The sequence below is a fragment of the Lemur catta genome, chromosome 22 (genome assembly GCF_020740605.2).
Source record: "Lemur catta isolate mLemCat1 chromosome 22, mLemCat1.pri, whole genome shotgun sequence".
NCBI lineage: Eukaryota > Metazoa > Chordata > Mammalia > Primates > Lemuridae > Lemur > Lemur catta.
In genome coordinates, this window is record NC_059149.1 from 8,891,528 (window position 1) to 8,910,332 (window position 18,805).

At 38.2% G+C, this 18,805-nt stretch overlaps 1 protein-coding gene across 5 annotated transcripts in view; it reads right to left on the reverse strand.

The window, feature by feature from the left end:
- Positions 1-18,805, reverse strand: part of BAG4 (BAG cochaperone 4) — a 50,684-nt gene that overhangs the window by 476 nt on the left and 31,403 nt on the right. Inside the window, exons 3-7 of one of the 5 annotated variants that reach the window (XM_045535902.1) lie at positions 14,594-14,848; positions 13,619-13,861; positions 12,670-12,904; positions 1,797-1,931; positions 604-1,648 (exon numbers count right to left, since the gene is read on the reverse strand). In XM_045535902.1, the coding sequence (XP_045391858.1) occupies positions 1,572-1,648; positions 1,797-1,931; positions 12,670-12,904; positions 13,619-13,861; positions 14,594-14,848 (945 nt within the window). In that variant the 3' untranslated portion in view covers positions 604-1,571. Of the gene's footprint in view, positions 1-603; positions 1,932-9,606; positions 12,905-13,618; positions 13,862-14,593; positions 14,849-18,805 lie in introns of those variants that run through there. The other 4 variants (XR_006730967.1, XM_045535899.1, XM_045535903.1 and 1 more) reach the window with 4 other exon arrangements.

The following is an 18,805-nucleotide window of genomic DNA, read 5'->3' on the forward strand; positions in this document are numbered from 1 at the left end:
AGAACTATAATTAAATGTGCCTACCCTAGGGCTTGGAGTACAGAGGTAATGAATAACACAATACTTACCCTGAAGGAGTTCACAGTCTTAATAGGAGAGATAAGCAAGTAAATGAATAACTCTATCTTGTTAAGTGTTATAACAGAGGCAGGTAATAGATACACTGGTAGTTACAAAAGAGAAAGCAATCAAGTATCCAGGTCTACCTCCAGAAATTCTCATCCATTACATCTTTGGTGGGATCCAGAAATCTGCATTTTAAATAAGCACCCCAAATTATAAATGCAAGTACCTTGGGATCTACACTTTTAAGAATACTGCCTTAAGGCCGGGTGCAGTGGCTCACGCCTGTAATCCTAGCACTCTGGGAGGCTGAGGCGGGAGGATCACTCGAGGTCCGGAGTTCAACACCAGCCTGAGTAAGACCAAGACCCTGTCTCTACTAAAAATAGAAATTATACGGATAGCTAAAAAAATATATATATAGAAAAATTAGCCGGGCATGGTGGCGCATGCCTGTAGTCCCAGCTACTTGAGAGGCTGAGGCAGAAGGATTGCTTAAGCCCAGGAGTTTGAGGTTGCTGTGAGCTAGGCTGACGCCACGGCACTCTAGCCAGGGCAACAGAGCAAGTCTCTGTCTCAAAAAAAAAAAAGAATACTGCCTTAAGCAGTATAAATTCTAGGTTCCCAAAAAGCCTGAGTAGATAGGTAGATTCAGGCAAATAGAATATTTCACGGTACCTCTCTAAAATAAAAACCCACTTAATTTTACTGGCTATTATTTGCAGTTGTGTATCAATCTTTTATTAGAAGACTTAAAAGGCAAATGGGAAACAATCTCTACTTTTTCTCTTTCAATTTCCTATTGCGGGAAGCAGCAAGCTTTTTTCTATAAAGGGCCAGATACATATTTAAGGTGGGTGGTAAGATGTATGTCACAACTAATCAATTCTCCCGTTGCAGCACTAAAGCAGCCAGAGACGATAAGTAAACCAATGAGTGTGGCTATGTCTCAATAAAACTTTATTTACAAAAACAGGCATGGAGGTAAATTTAGTTTTGGGTGGTAGTTTCCCTAGGGGAAAGTGGACTACTACTCACATGAAGGTAAGGAAGAGTGTCCGGAATATCTGAGATCCCCTAGGGCACCTCTTAGTATTACCACACCTTGTGATTAAAGTCAATGGGAAACTACAACAACCCATTCAAAGGAGAACTATGAATGGCCCAGACACTTCAGGAAAGGAGGGTTGGGTCACCATGGTAGAGAACCATGACCAGCTGAGGTGTTTGCGGAAGGCAAAGGGAATACCGAATGGGTAGTAGAAAAAGATAGTTATAAACACTGCTACGACTGTGTGACCAGATACAGAAACGAAGACTAATTGTCATGAGAATTTCCTATTTCGTTAAGGATACGTTTGTGTGTATATATACATATATTTGTTTTTGTTCCTCTCTTATTCCTTTATCATGTAACAAAATATATACTGACTTAACGTCAGTATTTAAGTATTGTTAATTTTACATCATGGTATTTAAGTTATAGAATATCAGGAGAAGAGTAAATATCACCCAAGTATTTCACCTCCTCTTCTGTGGATGGGATTAGTGTGTCCTTGGGTTGTGTAGAGGATAGCTGCATCACCTTAGGTAGAAATAATATTAATAACTTGTTATTGTCTTTATTTGGAGATGAAGTATGGTTTAAGGAGATGTATATGTGTGTCAAATTGACAAGGGGTGGACTTGTGATGGTCAATTTTAGGTGTCAATTCAACTGGACTAAGGAATACCTGGAGAGTGGATAAAGCATCCCTGCTGGGTGTATCCGCGGGTATTTCCGGAGGAGACTGGCATGTGAGTCTGCGGACTGAGTGAGGAAGATCGGCCCTCAACATGGGTGAACACCATCCGATCAGCTGGAATCCCTTGGATAGAACAAAATAGGCAGAAAAAAGATTTCCTCTTTTTCTGTCTCCTGGAGGTGGGACACTCTTCTGCGCTTGGACATTAGAACTCCAGGCTCTCCGGCCTTTGGGCTCCAGGACTTATGCTGGTGGCCCCATAGGTTCTCAGGCCTTCAACCTTGAACTGAGAATTACACCATCAACTTCTCTGGTTCTGAGGCTTTCAGACTTGGGCTGAGCCATAGGCGTGTCAGGGTCTCTAGCTTGCAGATCGTCTGTCATAAGGACTTCTTAGCCTCCATAATTGCACAAGCCAAGTGCCCTAATAAATTTCCTCTCATCCATCTATGTATATCCTATTGGTTCTATCACTCTGGAGAACCCAATACCTAATACTATGAATCTACATTTTTTTTAATTAAAAAAATTTTTTTAGAGACAGGGTCTTACTCTGTTACCCAGGCTAGAGTGCAGTGGCACAATCATAGCTCAGTGCACCTCGAGCTCCTGGGCTCAAGCAATGCTCCTGCCTCAGCCTCCCAAGTAGCTGGACTAAACGAATATGCCACCACACCCACCTCGCAACAGGGGTCTCACTAAGTTGCCTGGGCTGGTCTCCAACTCTTGGCCTCAAAATCCTCCCACCTCAGGCTCCCAGAATGCTGGGATTACAGGTGTGAGCCACTGTGCACGGCCTGAATCTACATTTTACTCAAGAATATACAGGCTGCAGCTGTGAGGCAAGGCATCTTGAGTCAAGAAACAGAAGACTCGACCTATCATTTCAGCTCTGCCACTGACTGACTTTGTATATAAAATAAGAATGTTAGAATTAAAAGGGACCTTAGAGACATCTGGTGTGATGTTCTCTTCTATCCCAAAGTTGGTGAATTTTATAAGCTGATAAACCATTCACGAAAATGCATTTTATTACCTGACAGCCACAACTGAATAGTCCCAGCCTTCAATGTGAATAATTTCTCTTAGATGTTTTCACTTTGAGGAAAGTGATTTATACTTTCCTTATAATTTCTGTCCTACCTCAATGAGGGTTAAGTTTGTTTGAGAGCAACTGATAATTTCAGTTTAAGCATGGAGCAAGGTGGCTCTCCTGTAGCCCTGGAAGGTTCCAATAAGCCAATGTTTCCTCTCAGCTAGAGTCGCCAGATTGAGCAAATGTAAATGTAGCAAATGCAAATGTATTATATACATGTAATACATGTATTTATTACATATAAATGTAATAAAACTTTTTTTTCTTGCTAAAGACCTCCGAGAGTAATAAAACTTTTAGAAGAAAAACACAGGAGAAAATCTCTAGGAATTAGAGGTAAGCAAGGAGTTCTTAAGAGACTTGACACTAAGAGCCCCATTCTTAAAAGGAAAAGATGATAAACTGGACTTCATCAAAATTAAAAACTTTTGCTCAGTGAAAGATCCTGTTAGGAGGATAAAAAGACAAGCTACAGGCTGGGATGAAATATTTGCAAATGACATATCTGACAAAGGACTAGTATCTAAAAAACATAAAGAACTCTCAGCTTGGCACAGTGGCTCACACCTGTAATCCTAGCATTTTGGGAAGCCAAGGCAGGAGGATTGCTTGAGACCAGGAATTCAAGACCAGCCTGGGCAATAAATAGCAAGACCCCATCTCTACAGAAAATTTTAAAATTAGCCAGGCGTGGTGGCACGCGCCTGTAGTCCCAGCTACTTGGGAAGCTGAGGCACGAGGATCACTTGAGCCCAGGCGTTTGAGGTTGCAGTGAGCTACGGTGACGTCACTGCATTCCAGTCTGGGCAATACAGCAAGAACCTGTCTTGAAAACAAACAAACAAAAAAATAAAAAATAAACACTTTCAAAATTCACTAGTGAAAAGACAAAAAAATGGAGGTAAATCTTAGTTCCTTATACCATTCTTCGAAAAGAAGAACCAGAGTTCAAAATAACTGATTCTAGGACTGGAATAGGAAATATACAAGATGAGCCAGTAGCATCAAGTATAGAAGAACTTTAAAAAAAAGAGAGAGAAAAGACTACACACAATGATGGGCGTATGTCAAAAGGACACAGGAGCTAACAGAATGAGCTCCCAGTGGCCAAACCAGAACAATTTGAGCAACAAATAAGGTAGTTTTACATCATAACCCAAAGTAAATATCCACGAATCCATACTGAAATATATAAATAAATAAAAGAAAACAGACAAATCTCCCTTGCAAGGAAATTCCCAATGACTTATATAGAAACTCCACTTTCAAAGAGTTGAAGCGTGTGGGGCTGTGTATAATGGCATTCTTCCAAATAGCATAGTATGAAAAATGGAAAAGAATAACTTTATTATACAGAAACCTGACAAACTACTAGCTAAGGGATTAAGGTTGACGTCAGCAGCGTAAGTCACATTGATAATGTGCACCCTTGATATGCCTGATGAGAAGGGTAAGTCATCTCTGTGGTCTAAACCCATAGCCCCAGTCTAATGAGAAAAACATCAGGTAAACCCCAACAGAGGGACATTCTAGAAAATACCTGACCAGCACTCCTCAAAACTGTCAAGGTCATCGAAAACAAGGAAAGCCTGTGAAACTGTCACAGCCAAGAGACCCCTTAAGGAGACATGATGACTAAGTGTAATGTGGGATCCTGGAAGAGAAAAAGGGTAACAGGAAAAAACTAAGAAAATCTGAATAAAATACGGACTTTTGTTAATAAGAGTAATTATGACAAATGTACAGTACTAATTTAAGGTGCCAATAATAGGGGAAACTGGGTGAGAGGTATATGAGAATTCTCTGTAGTATCATCACAATTTTTTTTGTAAATCTAAACTATTCTAAAATTAAAAGTTTATTAAAATAAATCCAGTTAGAAAATAAGCAAAAGACTTGCACAGATATTTCATAGAATAGAATATACAGATGGCAAATAGGCATATGAAAAGATAGTCAACATCATTAACCATTAGGGAAATACAAATTAAACCACAATGAGGCCAGGTGTGATGGCTCACGCCTGTAATCCCTGCACTCTAGGAGGTCAAAGGGGGAGGACCACCTGAGGACAGGAGTTCAAGACCAGCCTGAGCAACATGGCGAGACCCTGTCTCTACCAAAAAAGTAGAAATATTAGCCAGGCGTGGTGGTGCCTGCCTGTAGTCCCAGCTACTTGGGAGGCAGGGGGATCACTTGAGTCCAGGAGTTTGAGGTTGCAGAGAGCTAAGATGATGTCACTGCATGCTAGCCTGGGCAACAGAGAAAGACCCTGTCTCAAAAAAAGAAAACAAAAACAAAAACAAAAAAAGCTACAATGAGATATTGCTACATCTATCAGAATGGCTAAAGTAAAAAATAGTGAAGGTGCAGTGGCTCATACCTGTAATCCCAGCACTCTGTGAGGCAGAGCCAGGAGGATCGCTTGAGGTCAGGAATTTGAGACCAGCTTCAGCAAAAGCGAGACCCTGTCTCTACTAAAATTAGAAAGAAATTAACCAGACAACTAAAAATAGAAAACATTAGCCGGGCATGGTGGCGCATGCCTGTAGCCCCAGCTACTTGGGAGGCTGAGACAGGAGGAACACGAGGGGTTTGATGTTGCTTTCAGCTAGGCTGATGCCATGGCACTCTAGCCCAGGCAACAGAGCAAGACTCTGTGCCCCCCCCCCAAAAGTGACAACACCAAATTCTGGCAAGGATACAGAAAAACTCATACATTGCTAGTGAGAATGTAAAACAGTATAGCCATTCTCAAAAAGTTGGGCAGTTTCTTAAAAAATTAAACATGCACCTGCCATGTGACCCAGAATTGCACTTCTAGGCATTGCTTCATTTCAAAAGAAATGAAAACTATGTCTGCATGAAAACCTGTACATGAATGTACATAGAAGTGCTATGGCTTCTGGGAAAGAAAGAAAAAAAAAAGAAAGAAAATTTTTTAAAAAGTCCGGGCACGGTGGCTCACGCCTGTAATCCTAGCGCTCTGGGAGGCTGAGGCGGGTGGATCACTCGAGGTCAGGAGTTCGAGACCAGCCTGAGGAAGAGCGAGACCCCGTCTCTACTAAAAGTAGAAAGAAATTATCTGGCCAACTAAAAGTATACATACAAAAAATTAGCCGGGCATGGTGGCACATGCCTATAGTCCCAGCTACTTGGGAGGCTGAGGCAGGATTGCTTAAACCCAGGAGTTTGAGGTTGCTGTGAGCTAGGCTGATGCCACGGCATTCATTCTAGCCCGGGCAACAGAGCGAGATTCTGTCTCAGAAAAAAAAAAAAAGAATGTACATAGAAGCTTTCTTCATAATAGCCCAAACTGGCAACAACACAGATGTCCTTCCACAGGTGAACGGTTAAACAAACGATGGCATATCCATACTCTTGATGACTACTACTTAGCAATTAAAAAGAACTACTGATATAAGAAACAAATTGGATTAATCTCAAGAGAAGTATGCTAAGTGAAAAATAAAAAGCCTGTTTCCAAAGGCTTACATACTATATGATTCCTGAAATGACACAATTTAGAAATAAAGATTAGTGGTTGCCAGGGAGGTAGTATGGGGGGAAAGGGGATGCTTGTGGTTGTAAAAGGTCACCAGGAGGGGTAACTGTGGTGATGGAATTGTTCTGTCCCTTGATTGAATCAACATCAATATCCTGGCTGTGACTCTGCAGTCAAGTTTTACAACATGTTCCCACTGGAGGAGACTGGGTGAAGGCTACATGAAATCTCTGCATTATTTCTTAAAACTGCATGTGAATCTACAATTTTCCAAAATAAAAACTGTAATTTTAAAAATACAGTACCCCCAGTTAAATTTGAATTTCAGATAAACAATACATCATCTTTTAGTATATGTTCCAAACATTGCATGGGTCATACTGATATTTAAAAAATGATTATTTATCTGAAATTCAAACTTAACTGGGAATCTATATTTTATTTGGCAATACTACTCTTGCCTTTAGCCAATTTTGCAAGCACATACTGCAGAATAAAAGGATGTAAAAGGGACGGCTGAGAGAAAATGAGCTCTGCTCCCAAGTGCCTAAATCCTCATTCTCAGCAGTTGGCACACACCCTGCCTCACATTTCAACATGACAGATGTGCCCACTACTCCCGTGAGAAAGGCCACACAGAGTGTGAAACTGTCCTGTTTTCACACAAGAGTGAAAATTATCCAGTCTCCCCTTCCCAATTTCAGAGTTGAAATACCTGTCCCCTCCAAGAAAGTTTATGAAAAAATAATTAAACAGAATAGCCAGAAAACATTTCCTAGACATAATTTTGAGTCTCCCATGGAATAATATTGCACTGTAAAAAATACAAGCAAAAATTAATACACGTCTGAGAAATACCTCTAACATGATAAAGATGGAAACAAAGAAAGAAAAAAGCAACTTTGGAGGAAATCTATTATTCAGGAAGAAGAGAACATCAAGAAATTATCATTAATATCTTCAGAGATGTAAGATGCTTCAACCACAAACAAGAAGAATCCTAAAAAGGAACACAGGACACAAAAATATTCGTGGAAATTAAAAATATGGTGGAAGAAATGCAAAACTCAATGAAGAGTTGGAAGATAAATTTCCAGAAATCTCCTACAATGTACAGCAAAAAAGCAAAAAACGGAAAAAAGAAAAAAAAGAAAAGAAAATTAAAGAACCAGTCTATAAGGACTATAATCTAAATAGTAGTAATCCTAGAAAGTATTAACAGAGCAGATTGGGGTGGAGAAAGAGGAAAATTAACAAACAAAAATCAAAAAAATTTCACAGGATGTTAAGGGCATGAGTTTCCAGAATGAAATGGGCCCAGCAAAATGGAAAAACATGAACCTACATCATTAGGAAATTTCAGAAAACCTACAAGCTTCTAGAGATAAAAATTGGTGGGGTTTTTTTGTTTTTTTTTTTTTTTGAGACAGAGTCTCACTCTGTTGCCCAGGCTAGAATGAGTGCCGTGGCATCAGCCTAGCTCACAGCAACCTCAAACTCCTGGGCTCAAGCTATCCTCCTGCCTCAGCCTCCCGAGAGGCTGGAACTACAGGCATGCGCCACCATGCCCGGCTAATTTTTTCTATATATTTTTAGTTGTCCAGCTAATTTCTTTCTATTTTTTTAGTGGAGACGGGGGTCTCGCTCTTGCTGAGGCTGGTCTCGAACTCCTGAGCTCAAACAATCTGCCTGCCTCTGCCTCACAGAGTGCTAGGATAACAGGCATGAGCCACCACACCTGGCCTAAAAACTGGGTTTTATACAAAGGATCATGAATCAGAATGGCATATGCTTCTGAATAGCAATTCTGGAAACTACAGGATAACATACTAATGCCTTCAAAATATTTAAGATAATCATTTCCTAGAAATCTATATCCAGCCAAATTATCAATCCAGTGGCTAGAACAGACATTTTCAAATACATAAGATATAAAAAAAATTATTTCTCCTGAACCTTTTTGCAGGAAACTACTAAAGAATATGCTCTACCAAAATGAAATAAATGAAGAAAGAGAAAGACATAAGATACAAAAAACAGGAAACCAACATAAGAGGCCAAGGGAATCACCAGGACGGGTCAAGAAAGATCCCAGGATGACACTATGCACCAGAAATGTACCAATCCTCCAGACTGAAGACTCCAGGATAGACTTCTTCCGAAGTTTAAAATTGATAAAATATGTATGAGCATCTTGAGAGAAAATTTAGACAACTGATGAAGGGCCAAATTAGTCCTAAGTACACAAGCAAACAAAACAAATGTAACAAACGATTAATTCCAGGGAAAACAAGAAAGGAAAAATAACCAGTTTACTACATGGCTAAGCTCTGGTTAGTATTTACATAGTCATAATAATGTACAATGAAATTACCATATAAATATATTGAAAAGTTGGAAAGATAGGACTGGGATGTGTGTGTGGCAGAGGCAGAGAGATAAACCTAAATTCTCATCCTCTATAAAAGAAAATCAGTACAAAAGACCTAAACTTGATAAATCAGGAAGCAGCAATACAATTGTGTTATTTAAAAATACAGAAACACATTTTTAAAAAACTAAATTGAAGCCAGGAAAGGTGGCACATGCCCGTAGCCCCAGCTACTAGGGAGGCTGAGGCAGGAGGATCATTTGAACCCAGGAGTTCAATACCAGTCTGGGCAACACAGCAAGACCCCATCTCTAAAAAAAATTTATTTTAAATTAAAAAACACAAACAAAATTCAAAGTGACTGTCATTACAGAAGAGAAAATGAGGTCAGGATCAGGGGAGAATGCTGCTTTTCATAAAATTGACTTTTCTAAACTCATAATTTCTGTGAATTGAGGTAAACTCCTAACTTTTTTAAAAAAGGTAAAAGTAAAAAAGCAAAGATGAAAAAGAAAAGCTCAAAAAAAAAAAAAGAAACAAAAAGCTCCATAAAGTATCCATCCTTCAAAAAAAATTTTTTAAATGTCAATTTAATCTATATTCTTCAACTTTTTTTAACCTGCCTACCTTTGACAGTATTATTTACATTAATCAACTGAGGAACTATTTTCAAAACACTATTTTTGAAAGCGCTTAAAAGAATTCCGTACCAACATGTAGAGACACATATCCCCTAGATACTTCATTAGGGCTCATTTGTTTAAATATTTATATTGGCATTTACATTTGGAACAATGGTGCTTATTATAAAGAAAACATAGTTGCATTTATCATGCCAGGTCTTTAACTTTATTCAAGATTTTAACAAAATGATCCCCAAAGTAATATAAATGTAGACACTTTTAAAAGTCCAGATGTGAAATTTCAAGAAAATTTTGAATTCAGTCTGAAGTCAATATTAAGTCAAAAGTTGAACCAACTCTACAAATCATAAATACTGGTTTCCTTCTTAAGTTCATTATATTTTCTGAGTCAAGTTACCAACTTAGTTTTATTTTCTTTGATATTGGTATTTGGCATCATTTTAACATGGTTTAACATCTTTAAGTTCTAAGTGTGTACTTATCCTGAATATTCTTATTATAATTAAAAATATAAATCCAGAAGCAACACCTCTTCTTTACAGAAGAATTTCAATTAATAAATGTAGAAGGAATGAGAGAAATAGAAAATCACCATTAGAATACCACAGTAGTAACTGCCACAAGCAAGATCTGCCAATGGATAGTAAAGTGGCTGGGCAAAAGTTTAAGCAGAAACAGGACATTTGCATAGTCTCAAAGTATCTCCAGCAAATATTTAGTAATTATAAGGAAAACATAGTAAGTTTACAGTAGAGAATCCTAGCAGACACCAGCCGAGCATAGTGATCAAAGTTAACAACACCAGAAATACATTGCATTAGGTATCCCCTGTTTTGATACACTGTCACAGACTAGAGGACACAAAGGAGACATGACAACTAAATGCAAGGTGGGATCCTGGATTGGATCCTGGAGTAGTAAAAGGATATTAGTCAAAAGACTAATAAAATCTCTACTTTTTAAATTCTCTACTTCAGTAAATAGTATTGTATCGAGGTTAATTTCTTAATTTTGACAAATGTTCTATAGTTATGCAAGACGTTAACACAAGGAGAAGGTGGGTGGAGGATACATGAGAACTCTGTACTATTTTTACAACTCTTCTGTAAGTCTAGAATTATCTCAAAAACTTTTAAAAAACTGTTTAAAAGCATACACACATATATGTATATATGTACATAACATGGGTACATATATCTATAAATCAAGACGTCATGGAAATTGGCATCTTGGGCACTCAGTAAAATAGTAGTGTTCTCTTCTGAATTACTCATTGTCTCACTGGTAACTTAGCTTTAAAGTCCTCCCCCTTCTATATTTTTAATCTCAAGTATAATTTTCTAATTTTCATAGAAAAGCCTTTTTAAACATTCCTATATTAGGCCAAAAATTAAAATCCAAGAATAAATTTATCACTATATTATCTTGCAAAATCACTCATCCCAGCCAATATTTTTACTACATTTCCTCTCATCTAATATGTTTGTACTGATTTGGTTTTGTTTATGAGGAATGGAGACAGATGATAGATTTAGTATCACTAATAGGCCTGGCAGTCTAGGAAAAAAAATTACCACTTGGATATCTTATGAAGAAACAGTTGTTTTTCTAAGAACAGATACTGTATACTAGAACTCACCTCAGATGTAAAAAGTAAGTTATGTACCTAAGTCTCTTCTATATAACAGCACAGAGCTACCCACCAAGGCTACATAAGACCCTTTCAATATCCCTTCCATAAATTTGGCTCTAAAATGACTGTTAATAATGGTAAAAACATCTTTTTATGAAATAGGCAATTCTATCTATGCAATTTACTCTAGAGAAATAAACATCAAATCTACCTTTAAAAGAAGAAAATAATTAATTTCCCACTCTAGCTATGGCTGATTCATTCCCTGAGCATGAATACCCTTTAACCCTCATTGTTTTTAACTATAAACTGAGCTGAAATCTGCTCGTAGGGATCTTGATGGTGAAAGTCATCTTAGATGGAGAATGGTATTACTAAATAATTACATCTATTATTTTGTGTAGTCATTATTTCTACTCACTGTGGCATTTAATGTTTCATCTGTTATCTATCACAATGCTCTCTATGGAAGCAGCAATAGTGAAAAGATAATTATACGTTGTTTAAAAAAACAGATAATTTTAAAATGGATCTTTATCCAAATACAATAAAAAGGCAAAAAAGAAGTGTCCACAAACATTTTCATTCTATGTCAATGCCATTTCCAAATTCGCCTTCCACTACTACCATGAAAAGCAAAAGTGGTAAAAACTCTAACAATCTATACAACATGGGAGACAAACAATTTACCTGGGGAACTCACTACACATTGCAATATATTCAAGTGATGTAAAGATATAAAGTCATTCAGAATTGCCACACTATCTGGCTGTCAATATAGTCTCTTGAATAATTATATTAAACATATTACTACAAAATGTACCAAGAAGTAGAGAATATTATATTTGTGAACTGTAAGTAACAAAACAAAACAAGTCCAAGAGTCTAAAGTCTAAGCTGTAATTTACACATGAAGGGTATGCTGAAAGCAGTCACAATGTACAAAAATGTGACAAGTAATCCAGATGTTTAAAAAAAAACAGATTCTGTTTGTCTCAGATTATAGCCAGTCTCATCTGGTAGGTTTCTGTTAAGCCTGTTACATAAAGTATATTTATTTCCCTCCTGCTGATAAGAAGCAGCTTGCAGATATCCATAAATTTCTTAAGGAGTGAGTCTACTTGGCAATATTGTTAGCTCCATAGTTTCCTATTACATTCATTCGTCTGAAAACCGAAAGCAACTTCATAACTAAAATGTTCTTCCATTCCTTTACCAATTTTTTCAAATTTTAAATCAAAGGAAAGTTGGAAGGTATTGCTTCTTGTCATCAACAGGCATTTAGAAAAGAGGGTAATTAACCAAAATCAAGAGTTCTTTGGTCAAGTTAGTAACAGGCTTCCACTTTGTTCTAAATCCTTTCATAATCCCTTTTTTTCTAATTTTTCCAGTATGGCCTGGATCTTACAAACAGCCTCTTTCCGGGCCTGCCGGACAGAGTCCTGGCCCCCCGTTTCAACTGAATCCAGTTCCAAAAGTTCCTTGGTTAGCATTTCTTCCAGAAGCCAGTATGCTTTGTCTGTCTTTTTTCCTACGAACTCTTCTACTTCTTGTTCAAGATACTGGACCTTCTCCAGCACATGTATGATTTTTTTAATACTTGGGGGAGTACCTTCATCTGAAGATAAGCACTCTTCAGGAAGATTATTACTTTGATCTTGATTGCTGGGATGTTCGTTGGTGGCATTACCATACAGCTGAGGCTCAGCACTATATTGGACTTGGGAATCCAAAAGATCTGAATTGTCATTGTTCATCGTCCCCGAGGATTCGTACTGATGGACACTGCAAGGGAAGTTGTGCCGGTTCATGCCTTGATCTGATTGGCTATAGGGGTACGAGGAATCCTTGGAGCGGGAGAGCAAAAAGGGGAAAAACGCTGTTTTAATGGGAATCCATTAACATCAGATTTGTTAGCCCACATCTTTCTCCCGACCTAGAAGGTACGTGAAAAGATTCCCCACCAATAAAACTGGACCTCCCTCCTTAATCGTTTGAGAAAAACACAGTCCTAAGAAGATAAAAGGGAGTGCCCTGTCGAGCAAAAGGCAGAGAATTCCTGAGGCAGGTCATCATCACGAGCACCTCACAATCCATCCAGTGACTTGATCAATAAAAATTAGATAGTTTTCCCCTTAAGGGTGAAAACTTCAAGACAGATCTTGACAAGAACACAGCCACAGCAGATGATTTTCAAGCTATAGTTTTATATACAAACTAATACAGCAGATATTTCACGTTAGCTTTGTCTTCTGTCTGTAGATTATTTGAGGTAGTAAAATACAATCTTTGTATTTAACATTCAGGTAAGATTACAACAAACAGAAAATGGGCATTTTCTGTCTTTTAAAATAAAGGATGTGAACCTAAACCTTCTCTAAAAAATGAAGTCTATTTAAAAAAAAAAGAAAGAAAGACAAAATCTGGGCTGAGGTAAAGCGACAGGTAGCAGTCACCAACTTTTTGCAATTAGTCCCCATTTAACACAGACTAATGCAGAAAACTCCCATGTTGTACTCTCCTAATTACCCAAACATCAAAGGAACATTTTAAAGCCCTACCTTGGGCTGCTGGAGAGGTGGAGAAGGAGGTGGCTGAGGAGAGCCACTGCTGGGCCATGGCGAAGTACTTTCGGTCACGTACAGATTCCCAGGGGGCACTGAGGGCGCAGCTGCAGGCCAGGGGTAACGGGCGCCCATTCCGTAAGCTCCAGGAGAAGCCCACGCCTCCTCCTGTGGCCGTACAGGTGGTCCTGACTGTGGAACACTATGATTCCCATCCCCATAAGGATAGTGAGGCAGGTTCTAGATTGAGAGGAAGAAATATGCTGGTCATTGCTTGAAAAAAAAAAAAAAACTTAAAGAAGTAACGAAAATATTCTGATATAGGCAGATTCTGAGATGCTTCCTTTCTGCTTAATAGAGTATACTTAGCTGCTACTAGGCTAAATTATAGCAACTCTAATTAATCACTTGCAATAATTTCTCTAAGCCTTAAAAAACTTGGTTCCAAAGTTTTCTACCAGGGGTAGAATTGATGACAATAAAACTAAAAAGGAATAAGGCCTAAAAGTCAATGCACGGAAGCATAGTGTAAGTGTGTCCCACGGACACTATAAATAAATGGACCCATATGCTGTAAGAAAACACAAAGACATAATAGAACTCCTCTGAAAGGGAACGGAGAAATAAACACGGCATCATTCATAGAATATTAAAGAATATTAACCTAACAGCACTAAAAAAGGTTAAGATAGGCAAGACAGGGAAATTTCAAAGCAACAACTCTCTAAAGACTTTTTTTGGTATAAAAGTTTTATCATTATGACATCTATAAGGAACCTTCAGCCAAAATCCATTCAGCCATTACTGCAATAGCTGCCGTAAGTAAGAAGGGCATCAATATAAAAGCAGTCCTTGCCGTCCCGATCTGGAAGTGTTTTCTTAAATCAGCACTAGTGTAAATGAATATCCTTCTGCTGTTTACAACTGAAGAGGGACAGACTTTTAATTTTTTCCGAACAGAAAACAGCTCACCTGAGAAGCAGGATATCCTGGAACCTGCCCCCTAAGAGGGGGTGCTTCAGTCTGACAGTCCTGTTGGGGATACATCCAACGAGAGACTGGAGTTGGGCTGTCACCAGGTGAACGGTAAGTGCTTGGAACTTCTGTGGAGTAACTGGTCTGAGTATATCCAGGTGCATAATAAGCCCCAGAGTATGAGGCAGTATTTGCCCCAGGGCCAGGGGGATATGTTGGACCATATGCTCCATTTGTATAAGAATTCAAACTCTGAAAAAAAAAAATGCAAAGTTGGGAGGAAAAAAGTGAATGGGTAGAAGAGCTGAAATGCCCTGACTTAATGCCCAACCTTGAAAACTTTGGGAAGAAAAGAGATTAATAAATAATGAAAATGTGAACTACTCAAGCAATCTCTGAAGCATTCTTCCTCTCATCTACTATAACCATATGCCATCTCCTGAACTCAGGCAGTACCTGTAGAGTCTCTGTTGTAACAATGGGAGAGTGTATTGTGATGATGTAGTGAGGTCCTCACAACATGGTTCTCTCAGGTTTCCTTAAGTACACCTAACAATTGCACGCAAAAGCAGAGGGGGGCCTGTACCCAGAGACTGGGGAGAGGATTCTGGGAAATCTGGGAGAATGGATAGAGAAAGGAGAAAATACCATGATATAACACACACACACACACAAAAGATCACAGAGACAGACCTAGCTCTGCCATAGGCTTTGTATTTAACTGCTCTTAGCTTCAGTTTCTCCATCAAGAAGATCATAAACTTATTTTGCAGGGTTATTGTGAAAATTAAATAAGATGACATATACAAAAGGCTTAGCACAGTGTCTGGCACATAATATGCTCAATAAATGGTAATTATTTATATTATCACTGTTGTTAGTATTACCATGGCAGGGTCAAGAAATGAACCCAGATCTAACTCCAAAGTCCATGTTCTTTTCATTATACCACTGGTCTGAAACCCAGATAATACCAACAACAGACAACAGAGATAAAATCCTCATATATTGCTCACTGTAGTTGTAAATCACCTACTAAGACTATGATTGACACTCAGAATCCTCCATGTAATAATCCAAATAAGATTTTTTAAAGCTTAATGCTAAATTTAAATGATTTCCTTAATGTTTTCTGTTAATTTCTACTTTAGCTTTTTTTTTTTTTTTTGGAGACAGGGTCTTACTCTGTTGCCCAGGCTGAAGTGCAGTCATGGTTCACTGTAACCTCAAACACTTGGGCTCAATCCTCCTGCCTCGGCCTCCCAAAATGCTGGGATTACAAGCATGAGCCACCACGCCTGGCTTAGCTTTTAGTAAATAGTAAACACAAAGAATCAACTTTTCTTGTACTCATCTCTGTCTCTAAAACTATATGACCTTTCTCACTTTAAGTACAAGAATACATGTGACCAAAGAATTCCATGCAGGGTCAGGTGCAATGAAAGAGCCAGCAATGCATTCCAGAGCAGAGCAGCAATGAATAATTTCTTTGTTAAAACTAAGAGGCTGTTAAGATCTTCGGCCTAAACAAAGAACTCCTTAATACAACACACACAGTTGGAGACTTGATAAAACATCATGTGACTTTTTGTATTTCTTATTCAGCTTCTAGAAATCCTTTCTGAGAAAATGACTCAACTAGAGAGTAAGTCATAGGCATGAAGTTATTCATCACAGCATTATTTATAATCACACAAAATTGTAAACAACCTAAAAATCCTATAATAATGGAATGATTAAGTAGATTAAGGACTATTCAATGAAGGAATTTTATTCAGTCTTAAAAATTTATTTTTAGAACTGACCAGATATTTAATGATATTAAAGAATTAGGGTTTTTTTTTAAGTTTTAATAATGGCATTATGGTTATGTTTTCAAAGCTTCCTTATATTTTAAAGATACATACTTAGATATTTACAAGTGATATATATGATGTCTGGAATTGCTTCAAAATACTCCAGGAAAATACTGCAAGAATAAAAACAAGATGGCCATGCACTGATACTCAAAGAAGCCGAGAGATGGGTACGTGGTAGTTTATCATGCTATTCCCACTACTTTTATGTTTGAAAATTTCCGTAATTCCTGGAATTACTTCCTGGTTTTGAGATGTCTTCATGAGTTCATAGCTTCTTTTCCCACATAACCACTGTGTCAACGGATCACAAAACAGCAAATTTACAAAAGCACATGGAGTCAGAAGGTTATATATCAGCCTTGCAGTTGCTAAAGAGGTTTGCTAAGGATGAGCTAATGATCCTATTTCAAAAGTGCCTCAAAGTTTTTAGGTCTTCATCTGAAAAGTAGCTTGTGTGAAATTTGCCAAGGCCAAGATGGAGTCACTTACGATAGATCCAGGGCAAAGCAGAACCCAGAGGTCAAGAAGGAGGGGTCTCTTGTGCACATGTCTGAGATAAGTACTATTACAAGGACTTTCTAAAAACCCACGTGAAATCCCTGTGTGCTCTGTTCATCTTGCTTATCCTACACATACATGTGTAAGAGGACTTATCATAAAAAATTCCTCAAGACTGAAGCATTTCAGATAAGCCACCCTCATAAGAACATTTGCTTAGCAACAGCTATTTGCACCAATGAGTTAACATCGGCTCCCACAACAGGCCCCTGTGACCAATGATGTTCACTTCAAAACAGCTTACGTGGACTTCTCCTTTTTCCCTTGGAAAGTTTCCTCTTACCACATTGTCTCTGGATGCACCTATGATTCATCATAACATGCTCATCCTGGATCATAATCCCCTGTTTATTCCCAGACAAATTCCTTTATAGAGAGCCCCTCTCTTGTTATTTTAGGTTTACACTTGGAGCACAGCAAAGAAAATAGAGGAGTTCCTCGCCCCATTTCAGAGCCTTGACACAGAGAAAGAAAATGCTTCTGGGGCTTCAGAAGACAGATTTCCATCGCCTCCGGAAGTCCATGAGGGAAATGCTGGAGCTAAGAGCAAATAAGAAACAACTCAAGTGAGTTTGAAGAATTCAGAGAAAACCTCATGAATTTCATCAATAGTCTGGTGAGACAACATCTTCTGCCTCCAGAGATGCAGCCTCTGAGATTGTGAACATCAGTGCTGCTCACACCCCACTCCACAAATCGCCCTCGACGTGCCTCAAAGCTTTATTTCCAATATTGCCCAGACACATGCACAGCACATCAACTGCACCTGGAGCACAGCAAGCTAAGCAACTGTGGAGACCGGACAGATGCCTTAGCAACATTAACAGCTTCTTAAAAAATGGATGTAAATTCCACTCTCTCAGAAAAAAATGCAACAAATTATACATTCTTGGTTTAGTAGAGCTGTTTCTGAATTAGAATTTTTAAGATTTATAAAACCTACCAATAACACAAGGATGCAGCTAGAAGGCAAAATAGGTGACACCATCTAATTTTTAAAAAAGAAAACCAGTTGGCCGAGTGCCGTGGCTCACGCCTGTGATCCTAGCACTCTGAGAGGCTGAGGCGGGAGGATCGCTTGAGGTCAGAAGTTCGAGACCAGCCTGAGCAAGAGCAAGACCCCGTCTCTACTAAAAAATAGAAAGAAATTAACCGGACAACTAAAAATATATATAGAAAAAGTTAGCCGGGCATGGTGGCACATGCCTATAGTCCCAGCTACTAGGGAGGCTAAAGCAGTAGGATTGCTTAAGCCCAGGAGTCTGAGGTTGCTGTGAGCTAGGCTGACATAGCCTGGACAACAGAGTGAGACTCTGTCTCAAAAAAAAAAAAAAAAAGAGGAAACCAGTTGTATCCACATATCACTATACACTATAGGAGTCTACTGTGGTTAGAAGACAAATATATAATCTTCATGTGATGTTTCACCAGAAAATATACACAAGCTAATCCCAAATAGGTATATGTCTAGATATCTTTGGCTTATTTTAAAATCTAACAACTTGTACGTTGTATCTAAAAGCTCTCACATTATTACTGTTGCTATTAAAAAGTTATTACTAAATTATGAGTGAATCGAGTTTATATAATATATAAATGTAATAAATTCTTTTATCTAACGGGGAATATCATAAGAAAAATCTATTTATCAGTAAGATCAATCAGTGAAATCAGAAAAATTAACATTACTGAGAGAACTTGTAACTAATGATTTTTAAGGAGTTTGTCTCCCTCTGATATTAACTATAAAAGTAATGCATGCTACTCCTCAAATTGATCTATACACAATACC